General features: G+C 33.5%; 1 protein-coding gene across 14 annotated transcripts in view; it reads right to left on the bottom strand.

Annotated features, from left to right (window-relative positions):
• The window catches only part of RYR3 (ryanodine receptor 3), a 218150-nt gene that overhangs the window by 39524 nt on the left and 158353 nt on the right, over positions 1-20273 (bottom strand). For 9 of the 14 annotated variants that reach the window (XM_082761305.1, XM_082761317.1, XM_082761306.1 and 6 more), the window contains exons 61-69: positions 16898-16947; positions 16421-16481; positions 15184-15422; positions 14487-14568; positions 12789-12919; positions 11435-11755; positions 9476-9716; positions 7227-7314; positions 7029-7121 (exon numbers count right to left, since the gene is read on the bottom strand). In XM_082761305.1, coding sequence (XP_082617431.1) covers positions 7029-7121; positions 7227-7314; positions 9476-9716; positions 11435-11755; positions 12789-12919; positions 14487-14568; positions 15184-15422; positions 16421-16481; positions 16898-16947 — 1306 coding nt within the window. Of the gene's footprint in view, positions 1-7028; positions 7122-7226; positions 7315-8889; positions 8995-9475; positions 9717-11434; positions 11756-12788; positions 12920-14486; positions 14569-15183; positions 15423-16420; positions 16482-16897; positions 16948-20273 lie in introns of all 14 variants that reach the window. The other 5 variants (XM_082761311.1, XM_082761312.1, XM_082761310.1 and 2 more) reach the window with 1 other exon arrangement.

Consider the following 20273-nt stretch of genomic DNA (forward strand, 5'->3'; position numbering starts at 1 on the left):
TTTAATTTAGGAGACAGCAAACCAAAACCTTTAGAACAGATCCATATATTTAATGAACATATGGTAAACACCAACAACATAAAAATAGCCCAGTTCTGAATTCTGTACCTAGATTAAACTCCTACTACAGGCAAGGGAGTTTTGCCTAAGACAAGATTTCAGGACTAGGCCTATAGGTTTATAAAACACTACTGAACAGCAAATGCTTGCATTTAACCCTCCACATCCTTTTCCCTCTGTCAATTAAATTTTACTGACTACTCTTTGTAGTATATATTGTGTAGTTCCACATAAGGATACAGCAGAATCCATTGCAATCCATAATTACCAGTTATTATCACACTATTATCACATAATCACTGAAAAGAAAAAAGGTAGCTATACATAATCCAGTAGGTGGGAATTTTTGGCAGATTCTGTCTTCTACATGGTGAATCTCTGTGTACACAGCTGGTGTTGAAATCATTTTGCAGGTCAGAGGGAACACACAAGGGATGTGGCTTCCTTTCTTAAGGAACTAGCAATTGCAAGAGTACTTTGCCTCAAAGCTTTGCTTTTGGAAGTGCCTTAGAAATAGCAATGATGTAATGGCTATAATAATGATATTATTTGTACTCTACATTGACAGCAGACAAACAAATCCCACAATGTATCACTATATTCCAGTGGCGTCACTATGCATATTAAATAAAGAATACCAAAATATATACATAGATCTATTAAAAAAAATAAAAATAAAAGGAAGAAGAGAGAGACTTTTACTTTTGAGAATCTTTATGCCTAGGGACATTTTACACATCCAATTTTATTTTTTCTTAATTTTCATTTCAGATTAATAACTAGGTGAACATAACACCTGAGCATTTTTAAAACATGAAAAGAAGATCCATTCTGCCTTTGCCATCATATTCTGCTGTCTATTAATTTGCAACTCTTGTGGATAAATGTGTAAGTAGAGTCACAGACAGAAACCTAAAAAGCAATAAAATTAGGTCTCTTTGCGGTCTAATATGTAACAACATAAGTGAATAAAATACCTTCATTTCAACGTAAAGAGTTTTAAATTGGGTATATTTTCCCCTAAAGAATTAGCTGTGCTAAAAGAACCTCAGCAAGAAGAATGATATATTCTGATTGCCTAAAATAATGATCTTATTGCCTAAGGATTTGAACACACAAGCTGAAATTTCTTCGAACAAATGTATATAGAAAAAAAATTACAGGTTTTCCATTAGATTGATAATAATTGAATATATAATCAAAAAGTAGAATATTTATATTGAAAAATATAAGGAATATATATATTAAATATAACTAAGACTGGTTAAGATAATGGAATTAATATTTTTCCAACCCTCTTTAGATAATCCATTCTGTCAGACTATCATGAGAATGTTCATTAAACCCTACTCTATATACCTGGGCAAGTTTGAAAATAGCAAGGCTTGAAGTCAGATCTATTTAAAAACTGAGCAGTTGTGGTATCTTATGCTTCCAGTTTAATTAATTAAAAACTCTTCACACCATCATCATACATCTAAGGGCACAGGGTGAAGGGAGAGATGAAACAGAAAACCATGAAAATGGATCCCAAGGGATCCATTTTGTTTTTTGTTCTGTATCACCAATAGGCTGAAGAGTATTTATCTTTATTATGAATTATTATTAAAATAATACAAATGATGGAAAGGAAGATGAACTACAGTTCACTGGAGACTAAGGAAGCCTTGAATACATTAAATGTATTAAAGAAACAAGGACTATTCAAAAGTGTCCTCACATCTCACGTGATTAGGAAGGACCCATTTTAATTTTGGACAAAGGTAGTAGTTGAGCTCTGTATCTAATTTGAACTTCTTCATTCTAACACGATCTTCCATACATCTACAGATGGGATACAGACTATAATACTTTTTCCCATTTATTCTTCTTGAATATCATAAACCAGATATGTTTCTGATGACTCTACTTAGGCATCATTTCTACAATGTCTGCTACAATATATTAGCAAAAAATACCCCAGAATGCAGAAAGACAGCAGAGGGGGAATGCATGTCTAAAATAATTACAAAATATAACTTTACTACATTTTTACAATAAAACAATGTGTGGGTGTGCTAATGCGAATTTCAGCTGCTCTGTTCAAATGCTGCCACTTTAACTCAGAGAAAATTTATAGTATTTGGGACTTGGGCTTTCACTTTGTGACGCCACTGCTATGATCAATGGAAAGAATGCTTGGAGCCTGATCATTTCTAAAGATAAAACAAAAACACATCATGCATTTTGACCTGTACCTTTACTTGCATGGCCTGTATGAAAGAAAAATAAAGGGAAAAACATAAGTAAAAGAGATGAAAAGATGATAACTTTACAAGTTAGTAATAAACTTACTCAGCTCTATCAGGACAGTAAATATTGTAAGTTTGTAGCTAAAACAATAAACTGTGAGTATATAACTAAATGAGACCTTAGTGAAATAATTTTTATCTAGCTTAATCCTTATTAAATGATTGTACTTCTAAATTTATCTGATGCTATTCAGCATGACTCCACTGTTCAGTGCTTCAGCATGTAAGGAAGTATATCTAATAAGTAAACACATCAATATACCAATTACTGAAACTTTTCCCAGTATTGTTAAAAGGAACAAGGTGTTTGGAATTCAGGATAAACCAATAATGAAAAATATTCCAACAATATTTTTTTTATTCCTATCCCCACCCTAAATATCAATGAGGAAAAAAAAATGCTTAGAAATAGAAAACAAAATCAAGACACCACCATGAAGATGGAACATTTCACTTATAGCTGTATTTTCCCATTGTTTGGCACATTACTGCCTTGTAGACAGTCTGAGAGAAAAATTGAGTTAAACTCGTATCTCCCAGCAGTACCCATTTTGAGAACACTATTATAACCTCTGCTGTAACTCACACATACATAGTTTTATTTACCTCTTTGTTATGTTAATACCATATATACATACACATAAATAAACGTGTTCATAGCCAAAGCTAGGTTATGATTGTGTCTTTTTTATCAAAAAGATAACAAGACTATGTTGCTACAGTGAAACAGCACAAAATTTTAAGCATTACTTAAGGGAATCCTTGACTGAGCATGGGAAAATACTGTAGAAATCTGTTGATTAAAAACAAAGAGAAAAACACATAAAAACAAACTCTTCCTCCTGCTTTCCATGATTTCTCTCATTCTAACTTTGCTTTCTTGTGATACTCGAAGTAGTCTATAATGTTTGCTTTTTGGCCTGAAACTTTGAAGCCAAGCTATTATTAAAATGTTTCTATATCCTATGATAATTATGTCACATAGTAAAGACCTTCTTTAAATCAAAAAAGAATGACAGACTAATAACCAAATAAGTAGTAAGCACCTTAGAATCTTCAGTATTGTACTCAGACAAATAATAAATTTTAACTGAATATGTGTGAAATATGTAGATGCTGCACAGACACAGTTCAGTAGATACATGTTAAAGGTAAGTAAAGGCAAGTAAATGATAATTCCATTTCATTTATTAGAAATGACCATAAAAGTAATCCATTCATAATTTACCATAATATAACTAAAGGAAACATATTCTATGCAATTGAAATGTTCAATGTTGAGATCTAAAATTCTTGCAGAAAATATTAATATCAAATCCTCAAATAACCATAAATTTGCAAATAATATGTATTATGTATTACAGATGGGTACAAATCATAATGCTGTTTTGTAATACAAACTTGATTTTTTGACTGCCTCAGACTTCTATAATAGGCCTATACAGATGCTTTTTAAAAATAGACATAAAATTTTGTTAATGAATGCCAGTCATACTAAACTTCAGTAGGATATACAAGTGTTTAGCAACTGAGGTTATATATCCAACCACACCTTCATTTAGCTTCCAAAGCTTATACAGAAAAACTGCCCACATATGTATGACACATTTATTACGTACATGTTAATGTCTACACTTAGACTTTTATACCAATTAACTGTAAAACAATAGGGAATTATTACATTTTAATAAAAATACTATTTTATCAACAAACCTGTGAAGGATTCAAAAACAAATATAGGATGAAAAGAACATGTTTAGTTTCTCCATTTCAACTGCCATCACAAATCTCTTATTTTAATGCAATCTAAGTTACCAGTCTCTCTCGGACTGAAAGTTCTCTAACTTACCATTCCCCTCCGACCACTCTGCTGCCATTTTTTTAGAAAAGAAAAATTAAAAAACGTTCTCAGCTGTTATTATATTTATTTGAGAATATATTAACAAAGTTAATATTGTATAATCAAAACACAATGGGTATTATATCTTTATTTATTTATTTTTTTTATTGTAACAGTGAATCATTTGTCACCATTGATATCAGCTATAGAAAAATAACGTAACCCTAAATCTTCATCCTCAGCACAACTTTTTCTGCATTTGGCATATAAAGATACAGAACCTCCCATGATATATCATACATTACACATTACCACCATCACAGCATCCTAGATCTTTGGAAAGCTGGTAGTCTCTGCTATAAGGTAGACAGTTGCCTAAAGCAGTCAGAGATCAGCATAGGGCCCTTTGCCTTTAAAGAACTGTTCATGTTGGACTGACTGTTAATGGCCAGTGTTCACATTCACGTTTATTTATACGTTCTCATAGTGGGTAAATATTGTATATAATTGCTTTCATTAAACATAATGTGAATAAAAAAGAACTCATGATGAAGAGAAAAGTACTAGTTATTCTTCTGTCATACTGTCATTTCTGAACTAAATGTTAATATTAAAGCAAGAAATTATATAAATATTGTTCCCTAACATAATGTGCGTTACTGATTACTCCATTAATATACAAATAAGTAACAATCCTCATAGTGAATTCTGAAATTCTGTTACTTAGAGAATTTCTTGTTTATTCTAAACTATGCAGTCTTAAAAAAAATCAGATGTAAATGCATGCTTTAATGAACACACTGGGGTTTAAGAGCACTTACATCATATACTATAAAATGTTATAAATTTCCTGATTAGAAACAATATATAGAAAAACAATAGAACACTTCTAAACAATGCATCATGTATCATATCGTGGTATTTGAGTCCTGAAAAATGGCCTAAATGATCACTATTGCAGATATGGTACCAGATTAACAAAATATTCAGTCATGAACAACAGTCTTTTATTTCTGTTCCTATATTAGCAATAACCATGCACAACATCCTTGAATACTACGATTTTGCATTAATATGCTTACAAAAAATTATATTAATATAAAAAAGATTTATGATCTCACTGTATTGTACGGCCATATGAAGAAAAGCACGTTACATATGCATCTACATTTATGTTATATATAAAAATATATTAGTTAAAATATATACAACAGGTATTTGGAAATCTAATTTTAAAACTAAACTTAAAACTAAAACAAATTAAAAACTCTCTTTAAAACTAAAACAAATTTGGGTTATATAAATTCTTGATGCTGAATCACTATGATTTTATCCAAATCAGAGTGATATGAGGCTATTCTTTTTTTTGGTGAAGATTTGTTTTGTCATTCCTGCCGTGCCATCTTTTACTAAAATATGACACTAACAGTTTACCCCATCTTTCCAATACTGCAGATTCAGTATAATTCAGATAAAATATGAATTATCTAATTATAATCTACCATGATCTGAAAAAAAATAATAAAGAAAAGATTGATTTCTTGGCTCCTGATACCAATTCTAATTCACAAATTTCAAAGTCTATGTGTAGCAATTGCCATATGATAAAGTATAGAGATTTCTGTTAGACTGTGTTAATTAACCATCATGTAATGTGCATTGTGTCCACTAGTCATCTCACTAATGAGAATTATACAAACACTTCAGTACTATCATCCAATTTCAAAGAGCTGTATCTTGAAAAAAAAGAAAATGAGTTAAAAAATTCCTTTTCCGAATTCTTCTATATATTTTGAACTGCTGTTCAGTGTCAGTCATGAACTAATGATGAGCAGAAAATCCAGTATTTTTACTTGTAAACTTTCCAGTAATATGATTTGGCTCAACCAAGTTTCAAAACTTAAAAACTTAGAAAAGAAGCAAACATGTTTTTCAAGAGAATTAAAAAAAATGTACTGAGACATTTTTTCTGACTCTCTATTGTATAAAGTTGGGCTTACTGTAGCCAAGTTACAGACAAAATCAAAATACAGTGAAATACAAAACAAACCCCACCTCTTCTTGAACCATTTCTAAACAGTATTTCTCAAAACACATTATAAATATAAATACAAGTTTGTTGTCGTTGTTGTTGTTGTTGTTGTTTTTTCCTCCTATATTTACCAACACTACCTTAGAATTATATTATTTCATCTGACTTATGGATCTTGTTATGAGTAAAGCAGTCTTCCTCAGCTAATGTCAAAGGACACGATGACATTTTCTCTGTTATGCAGGTAACAAATGTATTTTTTATAGCCATCATGTCAACATCTAGTCATATTGAAAATGAGTAAAAAAAGAAATGAATTTGGTCATTAATAAGAAATGAGAAAAACAGTGCACATATGGCACACTATATGTATGAATAAAGAGAGATATACAAATGCAGCATTACTCCATCAAAGCTGAACAATACTGACATTCACAAGAAAAAGAGCAGGTGGACAATATTGCTTCAGTTACTGTCACTTATTTTTACAAAATATTCTACCTGTTTTGTTTTGTAAAGGACCAACAAGCTATATTACATATTACGACCCATGTTCTCCTTTATATGTAACTTCTTCACATCAAGACCCATGTTTAAATCTCATATCTTTGAAAATTTAACACACACTTAACTAACTCACAATATTGTGCATAGTTGTTTCCATGCCTGTCATCAAGAAGCAACATTATTTTTTGTTTCTTCTATCAGCAGAGCAGCAGCAATCTGAGTAGATTTTCAGAGCCTTCTTACAAAGTATTAAACACATCTGAAGATTTAATTGATCCAAATATTTTTATTAACTTACTTTAGACATCTTGCTTTTGGTATCTCCTGTTAAAAATGCCAAGTTGTTGATTTCATTTTGAATCACAAAATTTTGTTCTTCTCTTTTGAAATTCTAAAAACAACCAACAACAACAAAAAAAATTAATTCATCTGCATGTACCACACCTATATTTACAGATGGAGTGAAATGGAGAAAAAAGTATACATCTTATCTTACATGTGATTTACACCACAGGATAAACACTTCAGCTACCATTCGGAAGAGTTCATCAGAGTCTGCGTCTGGTTTCTTTAGCCAATTGGCTCTGGTTAAAAATAAAAAATAAAAATAAGACATTTAAAATAAGACAACTGAATATAGATATTGGTTGCTTTAATGGATTGGGTTACGTTTGTGTAGTTAATCTTGGAATTTAACAACAGCCACTTCAATTTTCCATGACCATTGGCTACAAAGGCCATTTTTTATGGCAGTTTAACTATTCTTAATTTCCTAATTCTTGGTTACATATTTTTGCTGGTCACCCTTCCCCATGGTGACAATGTGTTTTTGTGCCTTCCACAAAATGGACTAGAAAACAGACATGGCTGAAAAACAGAACTCATTCACTGAGTTTTTCTCTTCCTTTTTCTATTTTCCTTTTCTTTCCATAACAAAACCTTTTCCTATCCTTTTTCTTTTTCTTTTTTTTTCTTTTTCTTTTTTTAAAGAAAACATTGTGTTGATGCAAAGAAGAAGACTAATGGGGAGAGGATGAAGTGTAAAAGGAGTTTAATGAGTGGGTACAGCTGTAAGGAGCGACTGCTTTAATTGGTTTATTTTTGTAATGCAGGAACTAATACAACTTCAGTCTGAATCTGTCTGCACAAGGATCATCAGTAAAACTTGGGCAAATGAACTCTTAAATATCTCTAAATTAAAATGCACTGATATGTCCATACATAATGTGGGCATAGAATCATAGAATTAAGACTGGAAAAGATCATCTGGTCCAACCATCTCCCACCACCACTATCACCCACTAAACCATGTCCCTAAGCACCACTTCCAGCCTTTCCTTAACAACCCCAGGGACGGTGACTCCAACACCTCCCTGTGCAACCCCTTCCAATGCCTGACTGCTCTTTCTGAGAAGAAATGTTTCCTCATTTCCAATCTGAACCTCCTCTGGTGCAGCTCGAGGCCATTCCCTCTAGTCCTATCACTGGTTACCTGTGAGAAGAAGCCAACCCCTAGCTCCCTTCCTTTCAGGTAGCTGTAGAGAGCAGTAAGGCCTCCCCTGAGCCTCTTCTCCAGACAGAACAACTCCAGGTCCCTCACCCGCTCCTCACAGCGCTTGTGTTCCAGGCCCTTTCACAAGCTTTGTAGCCCTTCTCTGGACATGTTCCAGGGCCTCAATGCCATTCTAGTACTGAGAGGCCCAAAACTGAACACAGTACTCAAGGTGTGGCCTCACTGGAGCAGAGTACAAGAGGGCGATCCCCTCCCTGTGCCTTCTGGCTACGCTATTCCTGATACAAGCCGGAATGCCACCTGGGCACATTGCCAGCTCATGTTCAGGCATCTGACAGCCTCCATGAAAGGAATTGTAACATTTAAATTTAATCCTCATTAACTCCATCCCCGTAGTTGGATTTCTGTACAGCTTAGTGAAGTCTGTGTTTTTAAAAATTAAGTGTTCTCCTGCCAACAACATCTGATTTAGTAAAGCCTAGTGCATCTAGAAGGAGTAAATTGGTTCACAGCATAAATGAACGTGCATGCAATGAAAATGCTCTTAGCTATCTTAGCTATCCTGTTACTAAAAAAATTTAAGTGGACACTGATTGTGTATGTTAGAGCAGTGTTGTTAAGAATAGCATTAAAATACTGTAGATACTTAGATACTATAGATACTTCAAATACTCTTCTCAAGAGGATCTCAGGAACGTGGTCTGGGACAAAGGATAAGGAAAGTGTAGGTACGGAATAATCCTTAAGTAAACTGTTGAGTAGAAAATCTGGTTATTCAAAAGGCAAAACAACATTGTTCAAACATTTTTATCTCCTTCTTAAAGAAACGCAAACAGAGAAGATAAACATTTTTGTAGTATTACCTAGATATATAGATTCAATTGAGGCAAAATAGCTTTTCACCCCTTCAATAGTTAAGGTTTTTAGCCATTTTTTAATTTTCAAAAGGTATACTCCTGTGTAATGACATTGGGATGCTGTAATACACATGAAAACTCTGGTCGGGATATGAGTTCTCCACAGTAACACTGCAGTTATAATACAACCAAATAAGCCAAAATGCTTGTGAGAAAAAGATGTGAATTCAGCATATCCAATCCTGTAAATTAAGAATCTTAAAATACTTAGGATCTGAATTCAGCAAAACATGAAATGCATTATTTTCTTCCTGATTATCTGATCACAGATTCCAAGTAAATTAACTAATAAATATCAGTTTATTAATTATTTACCTGTTGTTGTCTACATAACGTATCAACATTGGATAGAAGGCATAGAGGTCTCTACAAAGAACAGCAAATTCATCGAGAATGAGTAGCTCAGCTTCCTGGGTGTCAGTTTTACTGTCTGCTTTCAGTTGCTCCTCTTCCATCACAATCTTTATAGCTTTCTTCTTCAATTTCTCCAGTGTTGGAATAAAGTGAGTTTTCAGCAGATCTGGTCTGGCTTTGCTGATGATAGGCTGAGCATAAACTACACATAAAAATACATATGACCCTACGATTAATACACAATTGATGCTTTTAATTGTATTAATATGAATCCTCTGTGGTTATAGAAAACAAAGGTCGTAGCGCTCCACATATTTCTGGAGCACCATAAAACTATTAATTATACTATGAATACAGCTTTCTCAACCATTTATATTGAGAGATTAAAAGCCAGTTACTGGGAATTCAGATTATATGTATTTCAGTATTATGTCGTAGAGTATTCCAGGTTGGAAAGGCACCCACAAGGATCATTGAGTCTGACTCCTGGATCCATACAGGACCATCCAAAAATAAAACCTTACTTCTGAGAGCACTGTCCAAACAATTCTTGAATTCTGACAGGCTTGCTTTCATGACCTTTTCCCTGGGGAGCCTGTTCCAATGCCTGACCACCCTTCCCGTGAAACACCTTTTCTAACATCCAACCTGAACATTCCCCGTCATAGCTCAATGCCATTTTCATTCCTTCAGGTCCTGTTGCTGTCACCAGACAGCAGAGACCAGTGCCTGCCTTTCCACTACTCCTGGTGAGAAAGCTGTAGGCCACCATGAGGGCTCCTTCTTTTGACTGTCTCTAATAGATTTTCATAGATTTTCATATGTCTCTAACCTTGATGGAATCTCAATAAAATAAGGATCGAGTCACACAGTCCTCAAAAAAATAGCTTTTTGGGAAGTTTCTTTTCTGTTTTTGTTTGTTTGTTTGTTTTTTAATACAATGTTTAAAATAGTCAGAAGGCAGTGTTCTAGAAAAATTTGTCTTTTGACTTCAGCAAGCTAACATACAGAGAACGAGTGACTCATTCAAGATCATAGATCCATGTTGTGGAAACATTAGTAAGATGATACAGACCACCTAAGTCAAAAATCCTTTCAACAACCACACTAGTACATTATCTGCTTTTGTAGGTTAACAGTGTCTACAAAACTGGAAGCACTGGTCTCCATAATTAAGCAAAGAACTTCTTACTAAATTTTAATGGGATTCTTATTATTAGCTTAAAACCTTTCAGTATGTACAATAATTCTTAAAACCCAGTCCCGATATAGCATTACAATTTAGCAGGACAAGGCTACTTTTATATAGATTTTCTTGACTCACCATATGGTATACTGTATTCCTACCCTAAGATGAATGCTAACATTTGTATATAGTACATTCTTTCAGCTAGCTGTCTGCAAAATCTTACAGGACATTTTGAGAATTTTTCTACTCATTTAGTATTTGACAAAGAAACTACTTCTGAATGCTAGTTACTACTTTTTTTTTTTTTTTTTTTCTTCACCATATATCATTTTTTCCCTTTGACTTAATACTTTATGAACAAAAATCACAGTATTTATACACTCTACTGCACTGCCCAATTCTTTGGTGTCTTGAGGCTTAATGGTATTTACAACTCCAAATTAAGTACTAAGGCTTTTATACAGTATTTAGGGAAGATAATATTTTCAAAATCCATTCTGTTGTATAGAAAGCTCTCTGCTTACAGTGATGCTATGGTGCACACATAAAAATAATAACGAACTTCAGAAAAGAAGGACGATCTCTTATTGTTCTTTATCTGCTTTTTACCTGACCTTCTTTCTGCTGCTTTTAATTAAAAAAAATATTGTATCACTGGGTAATACGGTAAATTGTAGCATAGGAATTAAATATTATTAGATACAACTACTCTTAAAAAATATTTACAGTACCTGCAATTCTCTTCATCCAAGATGCTTCATCTATTCCCAGATTGTTGTTAATGATTTTCAGAATGTTTCCCAGAATGATGCTTAGATGTTCAGATGTTATCATCGTACAGAAAGGCCCAGCACTTTCAGGAACACTCTCAGACCCTCGTTCCCACCAGTAGGACAAATAGTTGCATAGCATGGGTAAGATAACCTCAATTACATGAGGCATTTCAGTATACCTTGCTCCAGACTCTGCTAAATCATTAATTTCCTTTATTAGTCCATCCAACTGGGGGATCTCCGGACACATCTCCTCTACTGTATCAGGCATACCTAAAACTGCAGGTAGAAAAGGTAAAAAACGAAAAGATTAATTAACAAAATACAGGAGATCATCTACATAAAAAATACAAACACCATTTTCACTGTTTTTTTGTTTGTTTGTTTTCTGTCACCATCTTGGGCAGACATAAATAACAAGACTTTGGGACATACAAGAGTCTCTTATCTAATAAGTTATGTCTTTCTGATGATGTGCATATAGCACTGATGTAGACAATAGCAGCCTCACATATATAGTGTCCAGCAGTTTTCTGCTAACGAGCCCAACTATGTAGAAGTGGAAAAACTGAGAGCTTGTATCAATATTAGAAAAACACTGGCCATAGTTATCACAATCATTCACAACTTTCATGTTCACCTGCAAAAAAATCAAATCCATTTCAGGATACAAACAGGCTTTTAGTAATATTATGACCAGCTCAAGGTTATGGGTAAGACTAAAACTTAAGTGTACTTTGTTTATGAACTCAGCAAATCTACCTCCTGAGAGTCTGTAAAGAATAAGTGAAATAGAAGCATGTGAAGAAAAACTGTGTAGAGGAACTTCTGCTCCCTTGATTAAAGTTTCACAGAATCAGTCAAATTCTGCCAGGAACTCCCAATATTGAATTGCATTAGAGTACTGGTAAGAGAACCAGGTAGCATAAATAACTTTTGTGTTCACATGAATAAAAACCATTTAAAACTAAAAAACTTAAAAACTAGCGTGTTGCTAGTCAGAGCACATAACTGTACAATTTGCTAAAACCTTCTATAATGTGGATGTATTAGGTTAAGCTTCAAATATTACTGTATTCAACTTCAGCAAAGAATTCAAACATGATGTTCAGAAAAACACTGACATGTGAGAAGAAAGGGAATAATGCTAACATAGTCTCAGCAAGGCTAAAATGACAAGCAACGATATAGTGATAGTAGCAGTTTTCTCATTTAAAAACAAACAAACAAACAATTTCTTTCTAATATTTGGGGAGAAGCAAACAGCTTTATTCAATCATTTATTTATTTTTTCCTGAGGAACATTACTTACTTGCTCTTTCTCTTGCACTTTTTGTGTTGAAGACAGACAATGGGTTGTAATGGTTGAGAGAAGGTTCAAGAAATGCTACCGGAATGGCTGCTGCAAGAGATGCTAAGCACTCACCAAGTGCAGGGCGCTGCCTGTATATGACAGATACTAAAAGTTATCAGAGGAAAAAAGTCTTTCACTGGGCTTCCAATATCTAGCATGCATTATAAAGCAACATTAACATTTACTGCAGATTCAGTTTATCTTTGTAACACAAGCACTATTTGACAATTTTGAAAAAATTTATTTCTCACATGAACCAAATTATTGGAAATTACAATGGTACAGGAATACATTTTTTAAAAAATACCCCACACCAAATGTTTTACATTAAAGGTGAACTGTCTCTCTCTCAGTGTAACTACAGACTACAGAAAACATGTCTACAACATGCAAAAAGTGTAGGTCAGTGGTCACGCTCTATCTTTTCTTTTTATATTCATTGCTTTGCTACACCCATGCCTAACATCCAGTGCTTATGGCTCTTGCCAACTAAGTGGAGACCTGTGCTTTGAGCTCTTCCCTCAAAAAGCAATTAAAAGATGATCAATTTTATTTCCTGTGAGATCATCCTGACTCCTATTGTTAGAGTGAGGGTGAGGCACTTTCTATTTTGCCTACAAGATCTGTGTCAAAGTGTATTAAAGATTTTTAAGTCTAGAAAGAAGAAAAAAAGAAAAAAAAAAGTGCAGCTTTATAACTTAGCGATGCACATATAAATGGCTAAATGTGCAGATATGTGAAAAAGAGATTTTGCACACACATACATGCATGCACATGGGAAGAAAGAGGAACTGCCCACCAGACAGCTCTTGCATTTTACATGGAACAATTACTGAATAAATTCTGGATAGATGGAAGTGGAGAACAGCATTCCTATGCAAATGCCATCCTAACTTGACTACAGAGCTCTATTTCTTCCAGTTTAGTATCTCTTAGACCGTGTAAATTTTAAACTTTTAAGATCACGTACAGTGCCTAAAATATAGGCTTCAGAAGAATACGAAGGGTTAATGAATTACCTCTACTCCTGTCTTTTGATAGACTAGCAATTATGGTTCCTTTTTCTGAAGTAGCAGATACAGATATAAGCCTCTTCTAAAGGAAGAGGATCTGAAATCCAGGTTTTGGAACATACTGTAAGCAGTAGATTCTCTAAAGAATTTAAGACCCACTCTTTTTAAAACACAACTAACTGGTAAATGGAATTCCTTTGTAGAGCTAAAGGGTGTCAGAACGCTCTACATATTGTTAGGATTTTATGTTCTAGACAACTGTTCTGAGAACTCTGTTTAGATTTATGTGTAAGACAGACATTAAGTACTCGACCTACTTACCACACAGGCATGTCTGGTAATATGCACTAGTCAAACTTTGGGAAGCTTAATGGTGACCCATGGAAAAATTTAGTTTTCCCGATGGTTGAACTAAACTCCCTGACGATACACAGCAATACGCAGGATTATTTGTTTTGCTTTTATTCAATTTGGCATTTTTTTGTGTAGAACCGAACTCTGAGATATAGGCAACTACATTCCACCTAAAGTGTATTTTAAACATGTTCACACTGTTTCAGATTCCCTTTTCATTCAAAATGCTTTATTACATACACAACAAACTCCTAAGAAAATTTTGCAAGCTGAGTTTTTCACTCAATACCTTTCAACATAGATGTTCTTCCCAGTCCCAAGGGAATAGAGGCTACAAAGAATTCTATAACATGAAACCTGTACATCACCCACTAGAGGAAAAGAAGAAGCAGGTAATCAGTATTTATTCAGCTAAAGACTACTTTCTAAATATAAAACAATGTAATTTTAACCAATGAATACATGGTGTCTAAAACTTTTATTTATCTTCAACTTCTCTGATACTTACATGTCATCTACATGCATTCCAAAACAGATCATCAGACATTCAAAGAAGCCAGCAGATATTTGTTAAAAAAAAATTGTGCAGACTATCACATTTGCGGAATGTAATTTAACTTAAACCTCATTCAGTCTGCATATATAGCCCCTAGAAACATGATCTAGAGGCTCCCCACCTTCTTAAAGCTTTTTATTTGCTATCTATCTTTGAATCACCTTCTGCTATGGAACTGTAATCCCCAAATATAGTTAAGAAATTTTAGAATAGCATATTGCTGCATCTCAAGGAAGCATTTTGATAATTGTAAGTTAAAATATGCAAAAAAATAATAATAATAAAAAAATCAAGGAAACTTTAAAAGCATTAGTGCTGGAAATACATCTGTTACTAAAAGGAAATCAATTCCTTTGAATTCCTGCATTAATTATTTTAAAAAAAAGTATTATAACATAAAATAATTCAAAATTAAAAAAAAAGTACTTACAAAGTAAATCAACTCCAAACTGATACTGTGAAATATGCTCAAAAATTGATGTCAAGACAGGTAACAATGCTACTGTAGTATAATTGATATTCTGTGAAACACCCTTGATTTGTGTTCGTGAATGGGTAAATTTTCCAAGTTTAAGATTTTCTGAAGTTTTTTCCAGATCTTCAGCTGCATTTTCAAAAAAGGCACGTAATCCAGCTTTAACTAACTCAGATCCCGATTTCATAACAGTTCTGAAAAATAATAAAGGAAAAATATTAATTTTACATTGATCTACAATATACTACAGATATGTGAACTACACATTACTTACATTCTATCAGTCTTTGAAGATACACAGGTTGCAGTGTACTTTATATTATGAATTGGACAGTAGTACCTAAATAGCCATATAAGCAACAATTTTGTTGTAGTATTTCATACAAAATAATAACAGCAAAGAATCTGCTTTCGCAGACTTCTTGTTCCTGTTTTTGTGATCTGTATGACAATGCCTTCCCAGAAAACATCACCATCCCCTAAATTTTTATGGATGCCACAGTAACTAGGTATGCAAATCAGGATACACATTTATCTATCTTCAAAACACCCTAAATCTAGAAAATGCAGCATTCATGCAAGCATTCCAGTCCCATTCCTTAATCTTGCACTTTTCTCCAAATGTTTGATGAAGTTCTCCTGTGTCATGCGCATTGTCAAGTTGCTGCACAACATAAGCAGGCCAGAAAACAGATCAGATAAGAAAACTATCCTAGATGGTATTTAAATCTACATTAGCATTTTAGTGGTACAGGGTAGAAGTGAGTAAAAAGCCCATACATTCTCATATTGGCACTTCTAATGCCAAATTTTGAACGATGTACTGAACTGTTGTATTAGAACAGTAGATACCTACTATAGAACAATAGCTATCTACAAGCATCAATACTTGCAGTTCCAAAGTTTGTGTCACTTATCTCTCTCCATAAAGTCCTCAAATGCTCTTGGAGAGCTTGACAGGAGTTTTCAATACTTTAATCACAGACAATGAACCCCTACATGTGCTAATATGGAGGTTGTTATACTGAAACTACTAGTTTTTTTTATCAGTAATTACAAATTTTATCAGTAATTACAAATTTTATCAGTAATTACAAATACGGAGTAAATAATACAGGAATAGTCTAATTGCCCCAAAAAACTATGTGATGCCTATGTAGCGTAGTAGTTGGTACAATTTTTTAAAACTTACCGAGTGTCAAGAGACTGAGCTAAGATGTGCAGGCAGTTAACCATTGTTGTAGAATCACTACCTGTTTAGAAAGAGATACTGTAAGAGCACAATAGCACAGAAAATGTAGGATAATCTAATAATCTAAAATGTCACTACTGGAAATACGCAGGTTAAACAGAACATGGAATACATCTTCCACCCCAGGAGTTAGGTCTGGTTCCAGAACTAACATTCATTTTCTTAAGTACATTTGTATAAAAGAATTGAAAAGAGAAATTGGTGTCTACTTAGGGATCATTTTTACCACTTGACCCTGAAATATTATGAGCTTTGTATCCTGTAGTTTATAAATTTCTTTCATAATTTTCCTACCAGTACCTTTAAAAGAGGTATTCCTCAAGCTTATAGCTTGAAAAAAGGTTCAGTTAAGATAGAAATAACTGTTACACATTCTTCATGTTTTTAACTTTATTAAGATCTTTCTTAACAACTTACCAAAAATTGAGATCCTATGTCTAACAAGAGCAGCTAGTTTGCAGAACAGGCTAAAGAAGAAGAGAACAGAAAACAGCAAGACAAGACAAGACAAAGATTAAAGATTTGTTTAGAATATATGAGGTAAAGAATAATAAGAATATGAAAGAGAAAACACAACATAGTTCCTGGAAGGAGCATTTCAAATCACACATGATGACAGTAGTCAGTGAAATAACTGCATTAAGCAGCATAATCTCAGAAGCTTCTTCATTCTCTCTTTCTCTAAACTTCTCTAATTCAGAAATTATTTGAAACATGAAATTGTCTTTTCATTACAGCAGATTCCAACAATTGCATATATGCAATATGGTTGAGTCACTCTTTATAGCTAGGAATTATTTATGAGCAAGAAATTTTGGTAGGAACAAGAAAAAAACTGAGAAATATTTTCTTGTTTTGCTAGAAATCTTCATACTACTTCAAACAATTTGAGAAGGTATCCTTTGCAAATGTTTTGCCTTCTGTATTGCTCATGATAATCCTGAAATATTTACAGATTTCTGGCAAGTATGTCAGGAGCTTACATGTCTAACCTATCTGTCAAAATAATAGGATAATTAAGAGAAAAGAAAAATCACTAACTCTTGAGATTAAAGGGGCTACCTTAACCTCCAAAAACAAAGACAGCTAGGAAGACTTCCTTATCGTCTGTGATACACCTTACAAATGGAATTAAAATGTAACAAAATGAAGCAAACAAACTTTAGAAATTGATATAGTTTCTTACCAATAAGATTGTCATTTTTATCTGCACAATAGCAAGAAAAAAAATACTTCCTTTAAGAGGAAAATGCTGATAGCTAATTTTCTCAACTAAGGATGGACAAAGAATTGTAAGATATTTTTAGATTTCTAATGGCAAGCATGCTATACATCTAACTTATTTTACCTACCTTTGTAAAGGTGTTTTGTAAAAGCCTAATAAGAATCTCTCTAACTTTATAAACCTGACCTGACTGACATAGGGAAATTCAGAAAGGAAGCATGATATTAACTAAAATGAAATTTCAGTCCTCCTGAACCTGAACTAACTTCCCTAGCTACTGGAGGACCATCTTGTACGTTTGCATTAAATATACCTGACAGCTCAGAAAAGCAGCATCTTAGCATCTTAGGAATACTGTTATGGGGACCTGCAATATAAAAACTAAAACCTACCTAGAAGATGGTAAAGAAAGTGTAATAATAATTTAGGGAAAATAAATAAATAAATAAATAAAAACCAAAACAACAACAACGACAAAAAAAATGTCAGAAGATAAATGGAAAGATGGACCCTAGAAAGTTCTATTAGACCAAACCTAGAGGTGTGGTCTAATATAACAACAAGCAAACAACAAGCAAACAAACTCTACTTTAAAAATTTATATCTACTGGAAAAAGTAGTTAGCACTGGTAAACAGAATGAAGGAAATGTGAGAAATTGACAGCTTAAGAAAGAAATCATAGGAGTAAAATACAGTTTGAAAGATTATCATACAAAATTTCCCACAGAAAATAACCAGCAGCATACCTTTAATGGGGAGAAAAAAAAGATTGATGACAAAAATATTATTTGACGGTCATAGGTGAGAAGAAATTAAATAATCATTTTAAAATGTTAATTGCAGAAAAATCAAAGTCATATTTTTGTAAAGGCAAGACATTATAAGTTAAAAGGTAACTGTCTCTTTTTGATTTTTTTAGAGTAACTGAGTCAAATAGCTGATTCCAACTAAATCTGACATGGTATACTTGTCTAGAAAACTATAAAATTCCAGAAATTTGGGGGTAGGGGAGAGTGAGCAATTTTGTAGAGGAGAGAAAATATAATTCCCCCTAAAAAGCTTCATCATGGTATTTTCACATTTTCTCATATTTGAAAATTCAAATGTGAGACCATTTAAATGACCCAACAGTGGGTTAAGTTTCAATCAGAAACTGTTATCAACAATAAAATAGAAATCCATCAGAAATTAAGCTTTATTAGTTTTATTGCTCACAGCATCATTTATTAATAGTTGTGATACTATCTCCCTTACAAGTATTTCTTCACGGTGAAAACAGGGAAACATACCTTAATACATTAGTACCTTAGTATAAGAACTCTGTACCAACATCTTTCAGGCTTCAAAATTATTTACAAAAAGAAATGCAGAAATGCCTGAATTGAATATGAATGACATCATTTTTGATCTACAGCCTACTATTTGAGTGTTTCAGTGAAGCATACAACTCTCAGCTTCTAAGTAAGCCTTGAAAACTATCTGACGTGTGACTAGTGATATTCCTTCATATGCCCTTTGTTCCAGCACCACCTAGACTCCATCCCAATAAAGCTTCACAAGACCAGGCTGGGATTCCCTGACTTTCTTCCTTTTAGCTATCATTCTGACAATGACACAGGCAGATGTCTTCTCAATAGATCCTGGTTTTCCATTGGGAAATAAAAAACAGGAGAGAGGATGAGGAAAGGCAGCCAGCTGTTTCTGAATTTTGCCATTGGGAGTAGAATTTAGAACAAGAATTCAGTAACGGGAATGTAGAACCTGGGAAAAAAAAAGCAAGCTAGAATAATAAAAAACAATAGATGGGACATAATGGAAGAAATCAAATAGATCCCTAAGGACTCTCCAGTGATCTACACTCCAAGTATCTCCTAACAACATCTTACATGTACATATGTTCCCAACACATGCCTCAGTTAACTCTTAGTCATCCTTCAGTTTGTTCCAAGATTCATGAAAACACGCAGTGGTAAGATATTAAAAGACCCTTGTGCCCTTTTTTATGGCATTCTAGCACAAGGCAACCCATTTTTGGGGTATATTAGATAATTTTACTAAAGGTCAGACCCCAAGAGCACTGTACTATCCTCAGCCCTCCACGACAGACTGGAATTGTTCTCTACTTTCACAGATGGCAAATGGTGCACTATAGCAGTTCTTTCAGTAACCTGGATGTCAAGAAATACAGAATTTCCTGCCAGAGTACTTCAGTTGTCTCATACCTAGGACCTTTGACAAGGCCTGGGCAAAACTTTTTTTTTGGTGATCAAATCTGTAGTGCAGTCTGTCAACTAAATAATGCCTGCTTCATAATGTTTGATGTGCAAATTCTTCTGAGAGAAGTCTTAGGCTCAGAGAACTATTATTTTCCTTATCCCATAAACTTGCTTTAGATTTTGCTCATACAGTTTAGATTTTGCTGAAATAAAAACTTCTGAAAAGTGTTTATATCAATAGAACTTTTTACTTTATGCCAGACATGATAATTAATAAGCATTCTCATCAGAAAATAATTAATTGTAAAGAAGGACACTGAGATTCTGAAGAGAAAATCGGAGAAGGAAAGC

The sequence above is a fragment of the Aythya marila genome (assembly GCF_965140915.1).
Source record: "Aythya marila genome assembly, chromosome: 5".
Taxonomy (NCBI): domain Eukaryota; kingdom Metazoa; phylum Chordata; class Aves; order Anseriformes; family Anatidae; genus Aythya; species Aythya marila.